Source organism: Octopus sinensis, linkage group LG14 (genome assembly GCF_006345805.1).
Source record: "Octopus sinensis linkage group LG14, ASM634580v1, whole genome shotgun sequence".
Taxonomy (NCBI): domain Eukaryota; kingdom Metazoa; phylum Mollusca; class Cephalopoda; order Octopoda; family Octopodidae; genus Octopus; species Octopus sinensis.
This window is the reverse complement of record NC_043010.1, coordinates 12,438,232-12,458,231: the sequence shown is the minus strand read 5'-3', so window position 1 is coordinate 12,458,231 and position 20,000 is coordinate 12,438,232. Positions and strand designations below refer to the sequence as shown.

General features: G+C 34.7%; 1 protein-coding gene across 10 annotated transcripts in view; it reads left to right on the top strand.

The window, feature by feature from the left end:
- Nucleotides 1–20,000, top strand: part of LOC115218987 (protocadherin gamma-A4-like) — a 322,165-nt gene that overhangs the window by 156,005 nt on the left and 146,160 nt on the right. For 7 of the 10 annotated variants that reach the window (XR_005001799.1, XR_005001801.1, XR_005001800.1 and 4 more), the window contains exon 4: nucleotides 1,984–2,134. The exons of the other annotated variants lie outside the window; for them this stretch is intronic. Coding sequence is in view for 4 of the 7 variants with exons in the window: in XM_036508638.1 (XP_036364531.1) it covers nucleotides 1,984–2,134 (151 nt within the window). In the remaining 3 variants the exon portion in view is untranslated. The remainder of the gene's footprint in view (nucleotides 1–1,983; nucleotides 2,135–20,000) is intronic. 10 annotated transcript variants of the gene reach the window in all.

Genomic DNA, 20,000 nt, shown 5'->3' with positions numbered 1-20,000 from the left:
TTAAAAAATTAAAAAAAATTTTTAATTTTAAAAAATTAAAAAGTGGAGATTTTACCGGTGAGTGTGTTATATTATAAGGCACAAAAAGAAAAAGAGAAAATAACTCTCCCCAGACACAACAGTTAATATACTCTAAATACATACAATTGATATAGAGTTAAGAAGGATGTGATTTCTTTTTGATCTTTTTACTTGTTTTCTTATGGTTTAGTCAGAGGAGGAATGGTGCACCCATTACTCTTTTCAGGACCTCTTACAGGTCCTGGTGCAGGAGTGGCTGTGTGTGGTAAGTAGCTTGCTTACCAACCACATTGTTCCGGGTTCAGTCCTACTGCGTGGCACTTCAGGCAAGTGTCTTCTACTATAACCTCAGGCCGACCAAAGCCTGTGAGTGGATTTGGTAGACGGAAACTGAAAGAAGCCCGTCATATATACACACACATACATATGTATATGTTTGTGTATCTGTGTTTGTCCCCCAATATCACTTGACAATCGATGCTAGTGTGTTTATGTCCCCATAACTTAGCAGTTTGGCAAAATATACCGATAAAATAAGTACTAGGCTTACAAAGAATAAGTCCTGGGGTTGATTTGTTCAACTAAAGGTGATGCTCCAGCATGGCCACAGTCAAATGACTAAAACAAATAAAAGAATAAAGTTGTGGAAGGAATGGTAGAAGTTACCTTCCACAACTTTATTCTAAAAAGGGTCTTTACCTTTATTGTAGTATATTTATTTCAGGCCCTGTGTCTATAGTAAAAATATTTTTGTATTATATTATTCATTATGAGTGTGTATGTGTGTGTATAAGCCTATTGGTTTACATTTTTTGTGTCTTACTTTAAAAGTATTTGTAAATACATTTTCACAACAAATATATTTTTGTGTTTTATTTAGGAATGGTCATTTTGCCAGTTTAGCCAATAAAAACACACGCACTATATATATGGTGTTACTTTGCTTCAGCGTTATTCATTTTTTACATTAATCTTAATCTTATTTCGGCCAGAGTTCTTTCGTCACACTCCCGTGACCTCATCAGTGGTCCTTTGCTTTCTTCTTTCTTATTTGTGTGTCTCTCCTTACTAACGGTCAGCCATTTTGTATTTTGTATTCCTATTGTATGTGTTTTTTTGTATTTTTTTCTATATATTTGATTAAACTTTTAATGAACCATATTAGATTACATTTAAACCAATGCACCCTTCAAATATAAGAAGTTTCTATCATTGTTCTAAGTCAAAATTTAAGGTCACTATTATACAAAAATATTAGGTGATAAGGGTATTTAACTTAAGTGATAAACTAGCAATTTGCCATTCAAGTAATTCAAGTGCTGCTTCCAGAGTTGTGGTGGTGGTAAAAGTCATTGCTATTTCATTCACTTTACCAATAATCTTAGAAAAAGCATGCCTGGCTGTGAGCTCCTAATTTCCATGATTATAATTAATATTCTGTAGATATAGTACCTTGGGAAATAAACTGGGTGTGATGAGTGGTATTCTCAAATGTATTTATAAAAACATCATATCATGTTTTAACATTTCCAAGCTATTGATCACCGTAAGAAATTGCAGAGTACTTGAAGGGGAGTGGCTCAACCAGGAATTGATCTCACAATGGAAATTAAGCACACTGTGAGAGTTTACCACGAAACTATGGTACTTCTGGTAATGACAGCAAATTATATATTATATTATATTATATTATATTATATTATAATGCAGGAGATTTCAATAAATATTAGCATCTATTCATGGATTATGAATAGCATCTTTCTAAACATTATGCAAAAGTTGTAATAAATTGCAAATATGCAATTTACTTACAACAAATTTATTAAATCATCAATCATTTCATGACATTTGTGGGTGTGTGATGTGCACCAAGCACACCTAAGAATACAAATACATACCTTAGCTATTTATGAATATATTTCAATTGTAAAAAAGCTACATGTTTGATATCTGTCTTCTTAGGCTTGTATTCAAGAAGTTGGAATGACATCTGGAAGACACGAAAGAAGGTTCATTGCAACTCCTGATCACTATGGCAGCAATGTATCTCCTCATAAACTGCAAAATAGCAGTCAGAATAAAAAGGATATGAGTCCTTATGAAGAAATTCCTGGTGAGTCTTAGAGATTTTCATTAATCATTCATGGCTTTCTGAACAACAGATTATAATGCATCAGTCATGAACCAGAAGAAAACCTGCTGAAAGTTCTTTAAAAAGTTCTTTAAAAATATATATATATTATTGATTTCCTTCAACTAACAAGACAGCTAATCTGTTTAGTGGTGATAGTAGTACACTTCTGAATCACATCTGGTGTTCATCGATATACCTGTATATACCTGTATATACCTGTATACACACACTCATAAACACATACTCATATATATAATTACTATTATTATTATTACTCTTAATATATATATATATAAGGCGGTGAGCTGGCAGAATCATTAGCACACTGGGAGAAATGCTTATCGGTATTTCGTCTGCCGCTACGTTCCGAGTTCAAATACTGCTGAGGTTGACTCTGCCTTTCATCCTTTCGGGGTCAATAAATTAAGTACCAGTGAAACGTTGGGGATCGATGAAATCGACTGGTCTCCTCCCCCTAATCTTCAGGCTTTGTGCCGTCAGGAGAGAGGATTATTACTCTTAATATAATTGTTAATATAGAAATTACTCTCTCTTTCTCTCTGAGAATAGCATTATTATTATTATCACTGTTGTTGTTGTTGTCGTTGTCGTTGTTGTTGTCGTTGTTGTTGTCGTCGTTGTTGTTGTCGTCGTCGTTGTTGTTGTCGTCGTCGTTGTTGTTGTTGTTGTTAATAATAATAATATAATATGACTATTACATGTTTTATTATTAGTTTACAGGAATATTGTCTTGAGGTTTGGTGGTAATTAAGTCTCCTTGAATCTCAAGAATCTTTCCTAGGTTTCTTGCAGATAATAGAATGGCAGGTCAACAATACAAGTCTTGGTTCCCATATCCTTGGTGCCCCAACTACACCAGGAATAAATGTCACCTTAGGCTTCTACAATCTCTTTGTGCTCTGGCTAGATCTTGATATTTCTCTATTATTATTATTATTATTATATTATTATTATTATTATTATTATTATTATTTTATTCCATGCTTTCACTGCACTACCAGTGCAGCTCTGTGTGCCTTGGGTATGTGCTGTGGTTTATTGTTACTGTACTGAAAGTGTTTTACGTAGGATGTGTGCAGTGCCTAGTAGTGCTATTTTTTGTATGTTATATATATTTGTTAGTCCTGGTGTTTTTGTTATGTATTTGTCTGAATACTACTACTACTTCTTCTTCTTCTTCTTCTTCTTCTTCTTCTTCTTCTTCTTCTGTCTTCTTATTATTATTATTATTATATTATTATTATTATATTATTATTATGATTATTATTATTATTATTATTATTATTATTATTATTATTATTAATGTGGCCAGCTAGCAGAATTGTTAGCATACTGCACAAAATGCATTACAGTTCAATTCTGCCAAGGTGGACTTAGCCTTTCATCCCTTTAGGGTGGATAAAATAAGTACCAGCTGACTTCTCCACCCCCACTCAAAGTTGCTGGCCTTGTGCCAAAATGCGAAAGAATTATTTAGTTTCATCATTAAGGCAACAAACTGGCAGAGTCATTAGAATGCCTTAGAATGCCAAACAACATGCTTAGCTTTAGGTGGCAAGTTCAAATTCTGCCAAGGTTGAATTTATCTTTTATCCTTCTGGGGTTGATAATTAAGTACCAGTGAAACGTTGGGGATCGATGAAATCGACTGGTCTCCTCCCCCTAATCTTCAGGCTTTGTGCCGTCAGGAGAGAGGATTATTACTCTTAATATAATTGTTAATATAGAAATTACTCTCTCTTTCTCTCTGAGAATAGCATTATTATTATTATCACTGTTGTTGTTGTTGTCGTTGTCGTTGTTGTTGTCGTTGTTGTTGTCGTCGTTGTTGTTGTCGTCGTCGTTGTTGTTGTTGTTGTTGTTAATAATAATAATATAATATGACTATTACATGTTTTATTATTAGTTTACAGGAATATTGTCTTGAGGTTTGGTGGTAATTAAGTCTCCTTGAATCTCAAGAATCTTTCCTAGGTTTCTTGCAGATAATAGAATGGCAGGTCAACAATACAAGTCTTGGTTCCCATATCCTTGGTGCCCCAACTACACCAGGAATAAATGTCACCTTAGGCTTCTACAATCTCTTTGTGGCTCTGGCTAGATCTTGATATTTCTCTATTATTATTATTATTATTATTATTATTATTATTATTATTATTATTATTATTTTTTTATTCCATGCTTTCACTGCACTACCAAGTGCAGCTCTGTGTGCCTTGGGTATGTGCTGTGGTTTATTGTTACTGTACTGAAAGTGTTTTACGTAGGATGTGTGCAGTGCCTAGTAGTGCTATTTTTTGTATGTTATATATATTTGTTAGTCCTGGTGTTTTTGTTATGTATTTGTCTGAATACTACTACTACTACTACTTCTTCTTCTTCTTCTTCTTCTTCTTCTTCTTCTTCTTCTTCTTATTATTATTATTATTATTATTATTATTATTATATTATTATTATTATTATTATATTATTATTATTATTTTATAATGTGGCCAGCTAGCAGAATTGTTAGCATACTGCACAAAATGCATTACAGTTCAAATTCTGCCAAGGTGGACTTAGCCTTTCATCCCTTTAGGGTGGATAAAATAAGTACCAGCTGACTTCTCCACCCCCACTCAAAGTTGCTGGCCTTGTGCCAAAATGCGAAAGAATTATTTAGTTTCATCATTAAGGCAACAAACTGGCAGAGTCATTAGAATGCCTTAGAATGCCAAACAACATGCTTAGCTTTAGGTGGCAAGTTCAAATTCTGCCAAGGTTGAATTTATCTTTTATCCTTCTGGGGTTGATAAATTAAGTACCAGTTGAACACTGCATACAATGTGATCAAGCAAACCCTCTCCTAGAAATTCAGGATTAACATTATTATTATCAAAGGCAGTGAGCTGGCAGAAACATTAGCACGCCGGGCAAAATGCTTAGCCGTATTTCATCTGCCGTTGAGTTGTGAGTTCAAATTATGCTGAGGTCAACTTTGCCTTTCATTCTTTCAAGGTTGATAAATTAAGTGCCTGTTACACACTGGGGTCGATATAATCTATTTAATCCCTTTATCTGTCTTTATTTGTCCCCTCTGTGTTTAGCCCCTTGTGGGTAGTAAAGAAATAGGTATTTCGTCTCTCTTTACATTCTGAGTTCAAATTCCGCTGAGATCCACTTTGCCATTCATTCTTTTGGGGGTGAGAAATTAAATACCAATAGCATACTGGGGTTGATCTAATCGACTGACCCCTCCCCAAAATTTCGGGCCTTGTGCCTAGACTAGAAAAGAACATTATCGTTATCATCATTATTGATTATATGCAAGGCGATATCAACTGCTGATGTAGTTGATGTATATCATATATCCTTTTATTCATCTGTTCTTTACAGCAATGGATAAAATACCTCCTGCACTATTTGCTCTCACTCTTTGTGTTCTGAGTTCAAATCAATCTCAGATTAACTTTGCCTTTTATCTTTCATCCTTTTAGGATGGGTAAACTAGATTGCTTAGCATGTATTGTAGTGGATTTAATTGATTATATACTCCATCCTCCAAATTTCTGGGATTGTGTCTTATGTTAGTAATGATTGGCAAAAAAGAGATATCATCATTTAGAAGTTTATATATATATATATATATACCTACATATATATAAAGATTCATAAATATATACATGCACATATATATACATACCTACATATATATATGTATTTATAAGTATTGTTTATATATATTTGTATATATATATATATATACCTACATATATATAAAGATTCATAAATATATACATGCACATATATATACATACATACCTACATATATATGTATTTATAAGTATTGTTTACATATATTTGTATATATATATATATATATATGAGTATAAATGTATGTATATTTAGACAAATGTATACATACATATGTGTGTATTTGTATGTATGCGACAATATGTATATGTATATGTATTTACATATATACACATATATACATGTAATACATGTATACACAAACACAGTCACACACACACAACACATATATATTCTGTTTGCTTATATTTTTTCATGATTGGATGTAATGTATGCTGTTTCAGAAGTTCTTTTTTAATAAGATATATTAATATTATAGTATCAGAAAGCAAACACTACTAATCCATCAATGATTTATTATTTTTACTGCCTGACAAGAGTGCAACATTTATGCAAATTGGTATATCCCTAAATAATAATCCTTTCTGCTATAGGAAGAAGGCCTGAAATTTGGGCAGGAAAAGTTAAGTCGATTACATCGACCCCAGTACTCCACTGGTACTCAACTTATCAACCACAGAAGGATGAAAGGCTGATATGTCTCCCCTGTTTGCTGTGCCTGTCCACTATCTATCAGTAGGGGAACAGCCCACTTCTCACTTGGGTGTATTTGCCACAACAAAGGTAAAGTCATCTGCAGCAGAATTTGAACTCTGATAGCTGTACATATTGTCCCCACTACTTCTGAGTTCATTGAGGTGGGTGCCTGCTGTGACTAAGGTCAAGCCAAACAACTATAATACTCATCTTGACATCTGCAAGCTCAAATATCAGAATAAATTTAACATCATCACACACATCTCCAACTCCTTATAACTACCATTCCTTTCTCTTTTATCGTCACCTTTTGCTCTTCCTCACCAAATACACACAGAACTGCTGTTCACCGGAAGAAATGAATGCATATAGTATTTTATTCATTTATTTGTTTTAGTCATTTGACTGCAGCCATGCTGGAGCACCGCCTTTAGTTGAACAAATCGATCCCAAGGCTTTGGTCGGCCCAAGGCTATAGTAGAAGACACTAGCCCAAGTTTCCACTCAGTGGGCCTGAACTCGAAACCATGTGGTTGGCAAGCAACCTACTTACCACACAGCCACTCCTGTGCCTATATATATATATATATATATATATATATATATATATATATATAAGTTCAGCAAAATTTAGATTCAACTGAATATGGTACTTAAGTTAGATGCACCAGAATGTTGTATGGTGTTATCCATATAAATCCATGGGGTGTTAATTATATATATATATATTATATATATATAGTAAATTGATCAAAATAAAAACATGATGCCAAGGATTCAGCGGTACATATGTTTCGGGCCTTTATTAGACAGATTTATAACAATGCATAATGTATGTCTGTGGCCTTCTTCAGCCGCGCACAACAACTTCCACAAGGACATGTGTTACATCAAAAATTCTTGGTTGGGGATGCAAATCCTCTCATTCGCGTACGACATAATGCGGCAACAGCATAGAATTGAAGCGTCCATCTCTTTCTTCTCTCAATGTAGAGAAGAAAGAGAGAAGAAAGAGATGGATGCTTCAATTCTATGCTGTTGCCGCATTATGTCGTACGCGAATGAGAGGATTTGCATCCCTAACCAAGATTTTTGATGTACACATGTCCTTGTGGAAGTTGTTGTGCGCGGCTGAAGAAGGCCACAGACATACATTATGCATTGTTATAAATCTGTCTAATAAAGGCCCGAAACATATGTAACGCTGAATCCTTGGCATCATGTTTTTATTTTGATCAATTTACTCCACCACCTACACCACCAAACGGTATACACAGGTGCTTATAATTATCAAGTACTCACCCCGAATTTCTATATATATATATATATATATTTGTAGATATCTATATACATATATGCATATATGTGTTTGTGTGTTACTGTCTAATCACTTTGACTTCTTGCAATTCTTGTAAGTGAATGTCTCTGGCATCCTTCATTTCCAGTCTTCTCTGGAAACATGTCTGGTAATGGGGAATATTACCTTACTTTAACACAGTTGTGGGTTGGCAACAGGAAGGGCATCCATCCATAGAAAATCTTCCTCAACTAATTATATCTGTCATGCAAGCATGGAAAAGTGGACATTAGATGATGATAATGATGATGTTGATGAAGATGGCATATGCAGTGAGAGAGAGAGAAAGAGAGTGTTGGTGTAAGAGAAAAAAGGAGAAAAACATAAACATGTATGTGTTTGTGTATATATGTATATATATGTGTGTGTATATGTATGTGTGAGTGTATGTAGTATATATGTATATATGTGTGTATATATATATATATATATATATATATATATATATATATATATATATATACACACACATACATTTACAGAAGCTCATACATCACACATACATGCACACTTACACACATACACACATACTCAATCTCTGTAAGAGAAAGAAGAAAAGATGTAAATAGACGGATTATATTGAATAGATTTATTTTTCAATTTGAATACCGTACAATGTAGGTTTTTTCAGCAATATTAAAGAAAATATTAATCAAACTCTTTGGTCCCCTAGGTTACGACATTTCCAATTATGAATGAGAATTAAAGCATTCAGATATGACATACCATCCATTGAATATGGTTTTAAAAGTGCAGAAAATGGCATGAATAGAAATTCTTAGCTCTATTTTATTGGAATATGTTTTAGTACAGAGAAACATAAGAGATAAGCCTTTTAGGTGGAAATGTTGAATTTAAGTTCCATAACATGGGCAAGACATAGAATAGTTTAGAAAATATGTTCAAGAAGTAAAGATAGTGTAGAATAATTTTTTAAAGACAAAAAAAGCAAAGAAGAGAAATGGAAAATAAATTGATTTCTTACAAAGGTATATAGTTTCAAATTTGTTAAGCAAAAGGAAATAAGATTATGTGAGATTCATGCCTTTCTTTGAGGGGAATTTGCGTGACGTGATGTAAGAAATTGAAGTGTCTTTGATTAAGAATTGAAACTGAGCAGTGACAGTGATGACCCATGACTGAAAGATGTAAAAGATTGAATGACTGAATTGTGTTTTGTCAGCTATTTCTTTTACTTGTTTCCGTCATTGGGTCACGGCCATGCTGGGGTACCACCTCAAATAGTTTTGAATTGAAACTGAACAGTGACAGGGATGTAATAGCAAGCTAGCAAAATAATTAGCTCACTGGTTTAGCAGCATTTTGTCTGTCTTTACATTCTGAGTTCAAATTCTGCCGTGGTTGACTTTGCCTTCCATCCTTTTGGAGTCGATAAAATAACTACCAGATGAGAACTGGGGTCAATGATATCACCTTATCCTCTCCCTCCAAAATTGCTGCCCTTGTGACAAAATTTGAAACAATTTATTATTATCAATTTTTAAGGTGAGCTGGCAGAATAAATATAAGAATGTGGCTTACGTAATAATAAAAGTTGACTTCTTGAAACATGTGTCATTTATATTTGTGTAACATTCTCCGTTTTTTCTGTCCTTGTTTTCGTATACATTTACTGCTTTCTTCAGAGGAATCTAATGCTCTTAGCTTACTTTTTCCTTGGGGCTGACCAGATTGGAGCAATCTTGAATATCTTCCCGACGAAATTGCAAATATAATCTGAAACTCAACTGAGGAAAGAAAAATCCAAATGACCCATCCTTGTTTTCTTTGTATCGTCTGTCTGGATGTTTTGTATTGTTGTCCCATTTTTGTATTTTTTATATATAAATATATAGTGGCGTATATACACTTTGGTCTCTTATATATATATATATATATATATACACAAGTGAGTGGACAAACGAAAGAAGAGCACTCAACACATTTATTGGGAGGTACATGTATGGGCCAAAACAGTTTTATTCAAATTCATTGGTACTCTGAGTTTCAAGCTTGATGCTAATCTTCAGCTATTGGGAATTCCCAATGACTGAAGATTAGCATCATGCTTAAAACTCAGAGTATCAACAAATTTGAATCAAACTGTTTTGATCCCAGATTGTTACCTAGCACTCTATTATATTCTTTATGTGAAACTGATTGGTAAGATCAGCCATGATGGATATTTAATACTATATATATATCACCTTCACCTTGACCGACCAGTCCGTCAGGCGTCCATTTGACACCGCTGGTCACAGCATGCTGTCCACTCCTCTCTGGATCACGCTTTTCTCATCCACGTGATCCCAATCGTCCTCCTGAAATCATAACTCCACCGTCGTGGAGATCTTCCGGGTGGTCTTTTCCGCTCACGCGAGTACCACTCATCAATGCGGTCAGACAATGTACCAACAGGTCGAATGGTGATCAGCAGTGATGAAATAGAGGAGGTGAGGGAATATGTCTACCTGATGTGCCGGGATATCAAAAAGGAGATCTCACGGAGAGTAAGGGCCGGATGGAAGGCGTTCAATGGCATAAGGGATGTGCTCAAGGGAAGGTTGGACAGGACCACCCGCGCCAACCTCATTAACAGTGCAGTTCTGCCTGCAATGTTATATGGTAGTGAAACATGGGCTACCACAAAGAGAGAAGAGCAAAGACTGGTAACGGCTCAAAGAGCCATGGAAAGGTCAATGCTTGGTATCTCATTGAGAGAGCACATAAGTAGCAAGATCATCAGAAAGAAGTCCGGCGTGAGAGATGTCATCGCAGAGTATACACGCAGCAAGTATAGATGGGCTGGACACATCGCCTGGCTCACCGATAATCGGTGGACGCACGCAGTTGTCGAGTGGTACTATATATATATATATATATATATATATATATAATGATATATATATATATAAATAATATATATATACACACACATGCATACAGATATATATGTATGCAAATATATATGTGTGTATGTGTATTTTATCTATTTATATATGTGTGTTTGACTCTCAGTCAGTTTTTGCCTTAGCTTCTACAGAGTTTCTGTCAACCAAATTATTATAAGACATTTGCCCACGATAACTCAGAGTGGGACTGAACCTGAAGCCTTGTGGTTGCAAAGAGGGTTACTTAACCACACAGCTACTCCTGAACCTATTTATGTACTTTACCTTTTGGTAAGATTGACATACACCATCAAATCATGTACAAGGTTGTCTGTTGTGAAGTTGTGAAAGGAAAGACTGTTAGCAAAATAATTAACACTCAAACAAATGGGATAGAAGGGATCCCATTGGGTGTTTTAATCAGATTTGATGTAACACAATCAGAATAAAGTTTTGGCTGCCAAGAAGGTCGTTAGTTACTTAGGATATATGGCACTAGTTCAATTGACTCAAACTTTGTTCATGTAAGCTACACAAGCCAGTGAAGGTGGTTTATCAGTTTTTGTTTATGTAGAGAAAATAAACAGGATTATATGCAAGGCGATATCAACTGCTGATGTAGTTGATATATATATATCATATATCCTTTTATTCACTTGTTCTTTTATTTGTTTGTCATTGAATTACAGCCATGCTGGAGCACATCGTTGGAGGATTAAGTAGAACAGATTGCATTCGGTACTTAATTTTTTTATAGGTCTGGTACTTATTCTAGCAATCCCCATTACTGAACAGCTAAGTTATGCGGACATGGTTAAGAATTTTGAAATTTTTAGTTGAAAGGGAATATGAAATTTCTAGTTGAAAGGAAACAGTGGCACACATGTACACACACATACACACACACTGACACACACAAATGCTCACCCCTCCACACACACACACAATGCTCACCCCTCATGCACACATATCTTATAGGGTGTGAATTTGAGAGAAATTTGGGTGCTATTTGGGTGCTATTTCTAGCATTTAATTCTTTCTCTTACAGCTTCTCATAAGGCCATAATTTTTAAGGAAGGGAAATAATTGATTATATTTTGCCCCCAGTGCTCAACTGTTCCCTCCTTATTTCACTGACCCTGAAATGATGAATGGCAAAGTGAACCTCGGCAGAATTTGAAATCAGGATGTAAAAAGAAGAAGGATTGCAGTTTAGCATTTTGTCCAGCATGCTAACAATTCTGCCAGCTCACTACCTTTTTTCTATACATTGAAACAGTTGTCAATAGAATGGAATTTATATTTTGATCATTACAGAGAGGATTCTACAAAAACAGGTTGCTTTCTTCTAATAGAAAACATTCAAGAACTAAGCATGACACAACAGAGCCTTTAAAAGCGATGTTTATGTTTTTTTTTTAAATCAAATTTACGTTGATAGTAGCATGTGGTCTGTTGTTAAGAAAATCTAAGTAAGCTTAAGTCCACCATGATAAAATTAAGGATAGCAACAAAAAAAAAAATTACATGAAACAAAATTTCTTCCTGATTTAACAACCAGCATAAAAAAAAAACAAAAAAACACGACCCCCACCACAAAAGTGGGAAAATGTAATTTGTTGAAGGAATAAAAGGAAGAAAGTTTCTATTAAATGAGAAAAGAGAATAATTCATGCTAGTGGAATGAATTCAGCAGGGAAAACAGCTAAATTAGAATTGCATTAGAAATAAAGCTTTAAGTATTAGAAATATTAGCTTGAAATGAGTTGTTGGACATGAAACTAGAGTTGTCTTAATTTCTCAATTCAAATTACATTTAGCCTATCTATCTATTTATTTATTTATTCATTTATTTATTTATTTATTTATTTATTTATCTGTGTATTTATCTATTTATTTATTTGCTTACTTGTTTGTTTATTTTATATGACAATCGGGGGGAACAGCAGTGTCGTTTGTTACAGGTTTTCCAATGGGTCAATCTCGAGTTCACTGCATTCGTGACAGCCAGAGTGGCAAGGGAGATGTCTGCACAACTAGGCATGCAACAAATATATTATATTTTGAAATGTATGTTATGCAGAAGTGCCTGCATTTCAGTTTTCTCTTCAATGTTGGCAATCTTTTGCTGAAATATATAGGTCAAAGATGCAAACATATGCACACATATATATATATATATGCAAACATGCAAACACACAGATACACACATGTATGTGTGTGTATATATAAATATATATACACATACATATATATATATATATATATATATATATACACACACACATACATATATATACATATTATATATATATATATACACACACATACATACGTGGAGGGTTGCATTTACAACCCCTATCTCAATTTGTATATATATATATATATATATAGAGAGAGAGAGAGAGAGAGAGACAGAGACAGACAGGCAAATATATATATATATATAGACAAATATATCAATAAAAATGTGTATGTATATACACATATTTTCATAGTCTATCTATTTACACACACACACACACACACACATACACACACATATGTAACACACACATTGTAAATGCGATGGATAGTAATAAAAAAGGGCAAAAAGAAGGGATAAGGTAAAAAAATATGGTATTAGCTTCACACTTTAACTAGAAGAAAAAGATGCTTAACATTTTGGACATTAGTCCTTCATCACAAGAAAGAAAAAAACCTTGGGGGAGTAAGAAAGAATAATAGTCAGTGCTAGACATAAAGTTACAAAAAAAATCAGGACACAAAAGCCTAGGATCGTCTGTGTTCTATGCTAGTATGGATTGGATGGTTTGCCAAGATCAACTGACTCCAAGGACTGCATTGTGCTCCTATGTATGTATGCATGTATGTATGTATGCATGCATGTATGTATGTATGTATGTATGTATGCATGCATGTATGTATGCATGTATGTATGTATGTATGTATGTATGTATGTATGTATGTATGTATGTATGTATGTATGTATGTATGTATGCCTGCATGTATGTATCAAGAGAAGGCATAGAAAGTATGAACCTGTGGAAAATGCGAGTGTGACTTTTTATGTGTAATTTATGGGCGGTGAGGGAAATGCTTGAGGTATGCAGGCCTGGTCAGCCATCAGAGAACTCACAAGAATCAACTCCTTGTAAATTGTTTACAACAGAATATGTGCGACCTGTAGAAAGGTATGCCTGCTAGTTGGAGGATTGAAAAGGCATGCTAAAGAGACTTCATGCTTTGTGACCTGTTCCCTCTGCCAGCCAGATTCTTTCTAGCAATAGCTTTGCTCTTATATGAGAAAGCAGCTATTCTATTTATATACCTTTATGTATGTATGTATGTATGTATGTATGTATGTATGTATGTAGATTTCAGCTGTCCAGTTTCTGTCTACTAAATCCTATTCACAAGTCATTGGTCAGCTCGTGGCATTTATTCTTTTACTTGTTTCAGTCATTTTGACTGCGGCCATGCTGGAGCACTGCCTTTTAGTCGAGCAAATCGACCCCAGGACATATTCTTTGTAAGCCTAGTACTTATTCTATCAGTCTCTTTTGCTGAACCACTAAGATACGGGGACGTAAACACACCAGCATCGGTTGTCAAGCAATGTTGGGGACACACACACACAAACATATACATACACATGCATATATATATATATATATATATATATATATATATATATATATATACATATATATATATTTGACGGGCTTCTTCCAGTTTCCATCTACCAAATCCACTCACAAGGCTTTGGTCAGCCTGAGGCTATAGTAGAAGACACTTGCCCGAGGTGCCACACAGTGAGACTGAACCCGGAACCATGTGGTTTGTAAGCAAGCTACTTACCACACAGCCACTCCTATGCCTATTTGTAGAAAACCTTTTTCTCTTAGTGTTATACTGTGGAATCCAACTCAGAACTACGTGATTCTAAAGCATGCACTTTTACCACTCTGCCAATCCTTTATCCAACAAAATGTAGCTTGCAAATTGGCAAGAATTATTGACTGATTGTATGTAGGTAACTCACCAGCATCGTACTTCTGTATATGCTTAGGAGAATGGTCTCTATGTATGGTGGCATAATGAAGTCATAGATTTTTACAAGTGAGATCTATCTATAACTTAGGCAAATGGAATGTACGTAAGTGAATGTGTTTAAGAAAATCAAGTGTATAAGAACAGAGAGAGGGAGATAGAGAGAGAGAGATAACGAAGCGGGGTTGATAGATGGACAGATAGATGGAGAGAGAGAAAGAGGGGAAGAGAGATCAAGTGTATAAGAACAGAGAGAGATAGAAAGAGAGATAATGAAGGTGGGGGGTTGATAGATGGACAGATAGATGGAGAGAGAGAAAGAGGGGAAGAGAGATCAAGTGTATAAGAACAGAGAGAGATAGAAAGAGAGATAATGAAGGTGGGGGGTTGATAGATGGACAGATAGATGGAGAGAGAGAAAGAGGGGAAGAGAGATAGGTGGAGAAAGAGAAAGAGAAGGAGAGAGAAAGGATGCTGAAAGCAATAAAAGGAAAGAGAAAAAAATTCACCAAGAGGATTCAGTATTAATAGATTTATTGAAAATTGCATACTTCCTAAAGTCGATGGTCGGGTGAGGAAGATTGTAAAAAGATTGTTAGAGAGGAGAAACTGTCATAGGATGTTGCTTTGAAATGGAAATAATTGTAATAATTAAGGTACAATAACTGCAAAATTAGAGCATCAGGCTGCTGGTAAAATAGTTAAGATTTCAAACTGAAATATAGCCATTATCTTTACGCCTCCAGGTGAAGTAGATGTCTCTATTTGTCTCACCTGTCTTAACTAGCAGCTGATATCGCATATGAGCCAATGAAGGTGAAGTAGCTTCTATGTGGTCACTTGGTTTGCTAGATATAGCAACTGAATCTATCGGCCGCAACTAAAACTGTGCCATCTTGAAATATATGAAGAGAGGAGCACATTCAGCGCTTTGAAAAAGAAGATGGTATAGTCGTAGCTGGTGTGCTTTTTCGTCATAGATTTGCTTGATCAAGACTGATCCATTGATAAACAACAACAATGGCAGCAACAACAATAGCAACAACAATTAATAGTGTTTCAATTCTATTTATGCATAGCTTTAAAAACTTCATATTGTGTTTGGTGAATAATGTGTGTGTGTATGTGCATGTGTATGTGTGTGTATGTGCATGCGTGTGTGTGGTGTGTGTATGTTATATATATATATATATATATATATATATACATATATACATGTCTATATATATCATATATACATATATATATATATATATATATATATATATATAATATATATATATATATATACATATATACATGTCTATATATATCATATATACATATATATATATATATATATATATATATATATATATATATATACTTTGTTATTATTATTATCATTATTGTTTTTACGTATTTTTATATTCTTATTCGTTCCCGTCCTTGTTTTGTATACATTCGAGGCTTTCTTCCAAGGAATCTAATGTGCTTGGCTTAGATTTTCCTTTGGGGCTGGCCAGGTCAGAGCAATCTCAAGATTAATCAGCCGAAATTGCTAGGATGATCCGATTCTTGACTGAAGATTGAAGGATTCGAATGTCCCGTCCGTGTTTTTTGTATCGTCTTCGAAATGTTTTGCGTTCTTGTCCCAGTTTGTGTGTTTTTACATAGACATATATATATTATATATATATATATATATATACATATATACATGTCTATATATATCATATATACATATATATATAATATATATATATATATATATATACTTTGTTATTATTATTATCATTATTGTTTTTACGTATTTTTATATTCTTATTCGTTCCCGTCCTTGTTTTGTATACATTCGAGGCTTTCTTCCAAGGAATCTAATGTGCTTGGCTTAGATTTTCCTTTGGGGCTGGCCAGGTCAGAGCAATCTCAAGATTAATCAGCCGAAATTGCTAGGATGATCCGATTCTTGACTGAAGATTGAAGGATTCGAATGTCCCGTCCGTGTTTTTTGTATCGTCTTCGAAATGTTTTGCGTTCTTGTCCCAGTTTGTGGGTTTTTACATAGACATATATATATATATATATATATATATGTCCATGTGTGTCTCTGTGTATTCATACATACAGACATAAAAATACATACATATATGTATGTGTGTATGTACATACACGTGTGTGTGTGTGTGTATATACAGACAGATATACCGATTATAGCACTTATTCAGCATACATATTCGTTTAGATCACCAGTGAACTATACCCATTATACACACACATATATATATGTGTATGTATGTATGTAAACCTGACCAGACTACATTACTCAATGCTTCCTGTTTTAAGACATTAGAGTGTACATTGAAGATTTGGCTTCTATTTCTAGTAAATTGAACGAACTTGTGGAACTGTTTGGTTAATGAAACAAATGGTATAGACAGAGATGTTGTAGATGGTAGTTATGATATCCGTGCATGCATTAGTGACTGTATAAATCAATTTACCCTTGCAGTTACTATCTTAGGTGTTGTCATGTTGTTCTGGATGGTAAAATGTGTAAGCATGAAACCTTAGGTAGTCACACAAGAGTGTCCAAGGCTAAATAGATTATTTATATACATATTCAATCATCACACATTTTTATGAGAATCTATACTGATGGCTGTCTTTTACATGTACACAAATACCATGCACACACATTATATTCACTCTTTCTCTCCAAGTTGATATATGATCATGTGATACATACATACATACATACATACATACATACATACATGCATACATACATACATACATACATACATACATGCATACATACATTATGGTTGCACCCTCGTTATCGAGTATAGCCATTGCACGAAGCTTAACTGTTACTGGTGCTGTGATCGAATGTGACTTTTTAGCCCAGCTAAAGATCTACAATGTCTTGTACAGAATTGGCAACTAAAACCTTTACCGGTAATAGCCGGCTGTAGTTGTAACTGGGCTTCATGTACCTTTGCATTTCGTTTAAGTCCTCCTGCCGAATTACACTCTCTTCCACATGCCCGGCAGATATGATTAGTATGGCGTGTTACACTACCACCAGTGGCCAGGTTGTCACTCATCTGTCTCGCTTTATGACTACATACATATATACATACATACATACATACATACACACATACATATATGTAGTGTATGTGAACTAAATTCCATCCAACCCGTGCAAGCATGGAAAAGTGAATATTGAAGCGATTATAATGACAATGACGACGATGATGATGATGAGGATGATGAGGATGATGATGATACCACACACACATTCACACACATTTATATTTTGTGAGTGTAAACATGTGAGTGGTACTTTTGTATAATTGTACATAAGCACTCGGGTATACACATACACACTCGCACAAGCACAGACATAGGTATATATGTATATATTAATGTACATCTGGTTTTAATTGTTATATGTATATATATGTGGCTGTGTGGTAAGCAGCTTGTTTACCAACCACATGGTTCCGGGTTCAGTCCCACTGCATGGCACCTTGGGCAAGTGTCTTCTGCTATAGCCTCGGGCCGACCAAAGCCTTGTGAGTGGATTTGGTAGAAGAAAACTGAAAGAAGCCCGTCATATATATGTATATATATGTGTGTGTGTGTGCGTGTGTGTCTGTGTTTATTCCCCTAGCATTGCTTGACAGCCGATGCCGGTGTGTTTATGTCCCCGTTACTTAGCAGTTCGGCAAAAGAAACCGATAGAATAAGTACTGGGCTTACAAAAGAATAAGTCCAGGGGTCAAGTTGCTCGATTAAAGGTGGTGCTCCAGCATGGCCGCAGTCAAATGACTGAAACAAGTAAAAGAGTAAAGAGAATATATATATATATGTGTGTGTGTGTGTATGTGTATATGCGTGTGTGTATTGTGTTTATGTCTTTGTGGTCTTAGAGTACTGCTTGCTACCTGAATTCCCAAGTATTATTTAATTACTTATTGAAATGCCTTCCTTGTTACATTGTACCTTCTATGTACCAACCAATCATTAGTGTTAAACATCCATACTTCTCTAGTTACATTCTGCATGTAGATGTTAGATAAAGCCTTTTTATATGCAGTTGCTTTCCTACAGGTTGTCCTTACACATATAATAATTTATTCTTGACTTGTTCACCTTCCCTTTCTGCAAACCTTTAGGTTTCATAACTCATAATTGACAATCACACAACATTATATTAATAATACATATTATATATCACCAGCATTTTCATACAACAAGGAAATTCTTCTATTGCCAACAGAGATACAATATCTCTAAACTTCTATCTCATCAAACCCTAATCTTTCTATGAACTATTAATTTATTTATTTTTATTCACATCAATTTTTGTGAAGAACAGTGTTGTTTACTCTTTTACTCCTTTACTTGTTTCAGTCATTTGACTGTGGCCATGCTGGAGCACCACATTTAGTCGAGCAAATCAACCCTCAGGACTTATTCTTTGTAAGCCTAGTACTTATTCTATCGGTCTCTTTTGCTGAACCGCTAAGTGACGGGGACATAAACATACCAGCATCGGTTGTCAAGCAATGCTGGGGGTACAAACACAGACACACAAACACAAACACACACACACACATACATATATATATATATATATATATATATATATATATACGATGGGCTTTTTTCAGTTTCCGTCTACCAAATCCACTCACAAGGCTTTGGTCAGCCCGAGACTATAGTAGAAGACACTTGCCCAAGGTGCCACGCAGTGGGACTGAACCTGTTGGTTACAAGTTTCAACATTGTTTTACTGCATTTCTGCATTTACAATAGGGAGAAACAAGGAAGCTCCTGTTGTACAACATTGGCAGAATAAATACCACAGGGGACTTGCTTTACTTTGTGAGTCCTGAATATGCAATTATAGTTTTGCATTTTGATTTATTTTAACGGCTATCTTCTTTTTGTCATGCATTAATTTATGGCTGATTGTCCTTCCTATCACCAACCATTCACAACCAAAACAGTGGGCATTTCATCATTCTACCAGCACTAAAAAGGTTACTTGTAAGGATATACATATACAACAGCCTTCTGTACAGTTTCTTTCTTCTGTATTCCACTCATATAATATTTAATATAATGAAATTATTGTATACAGTGCTCAGGTGCACCACAACTTGTCAAAAGTGCGTATAAAGCATATGCAGTAATGTAC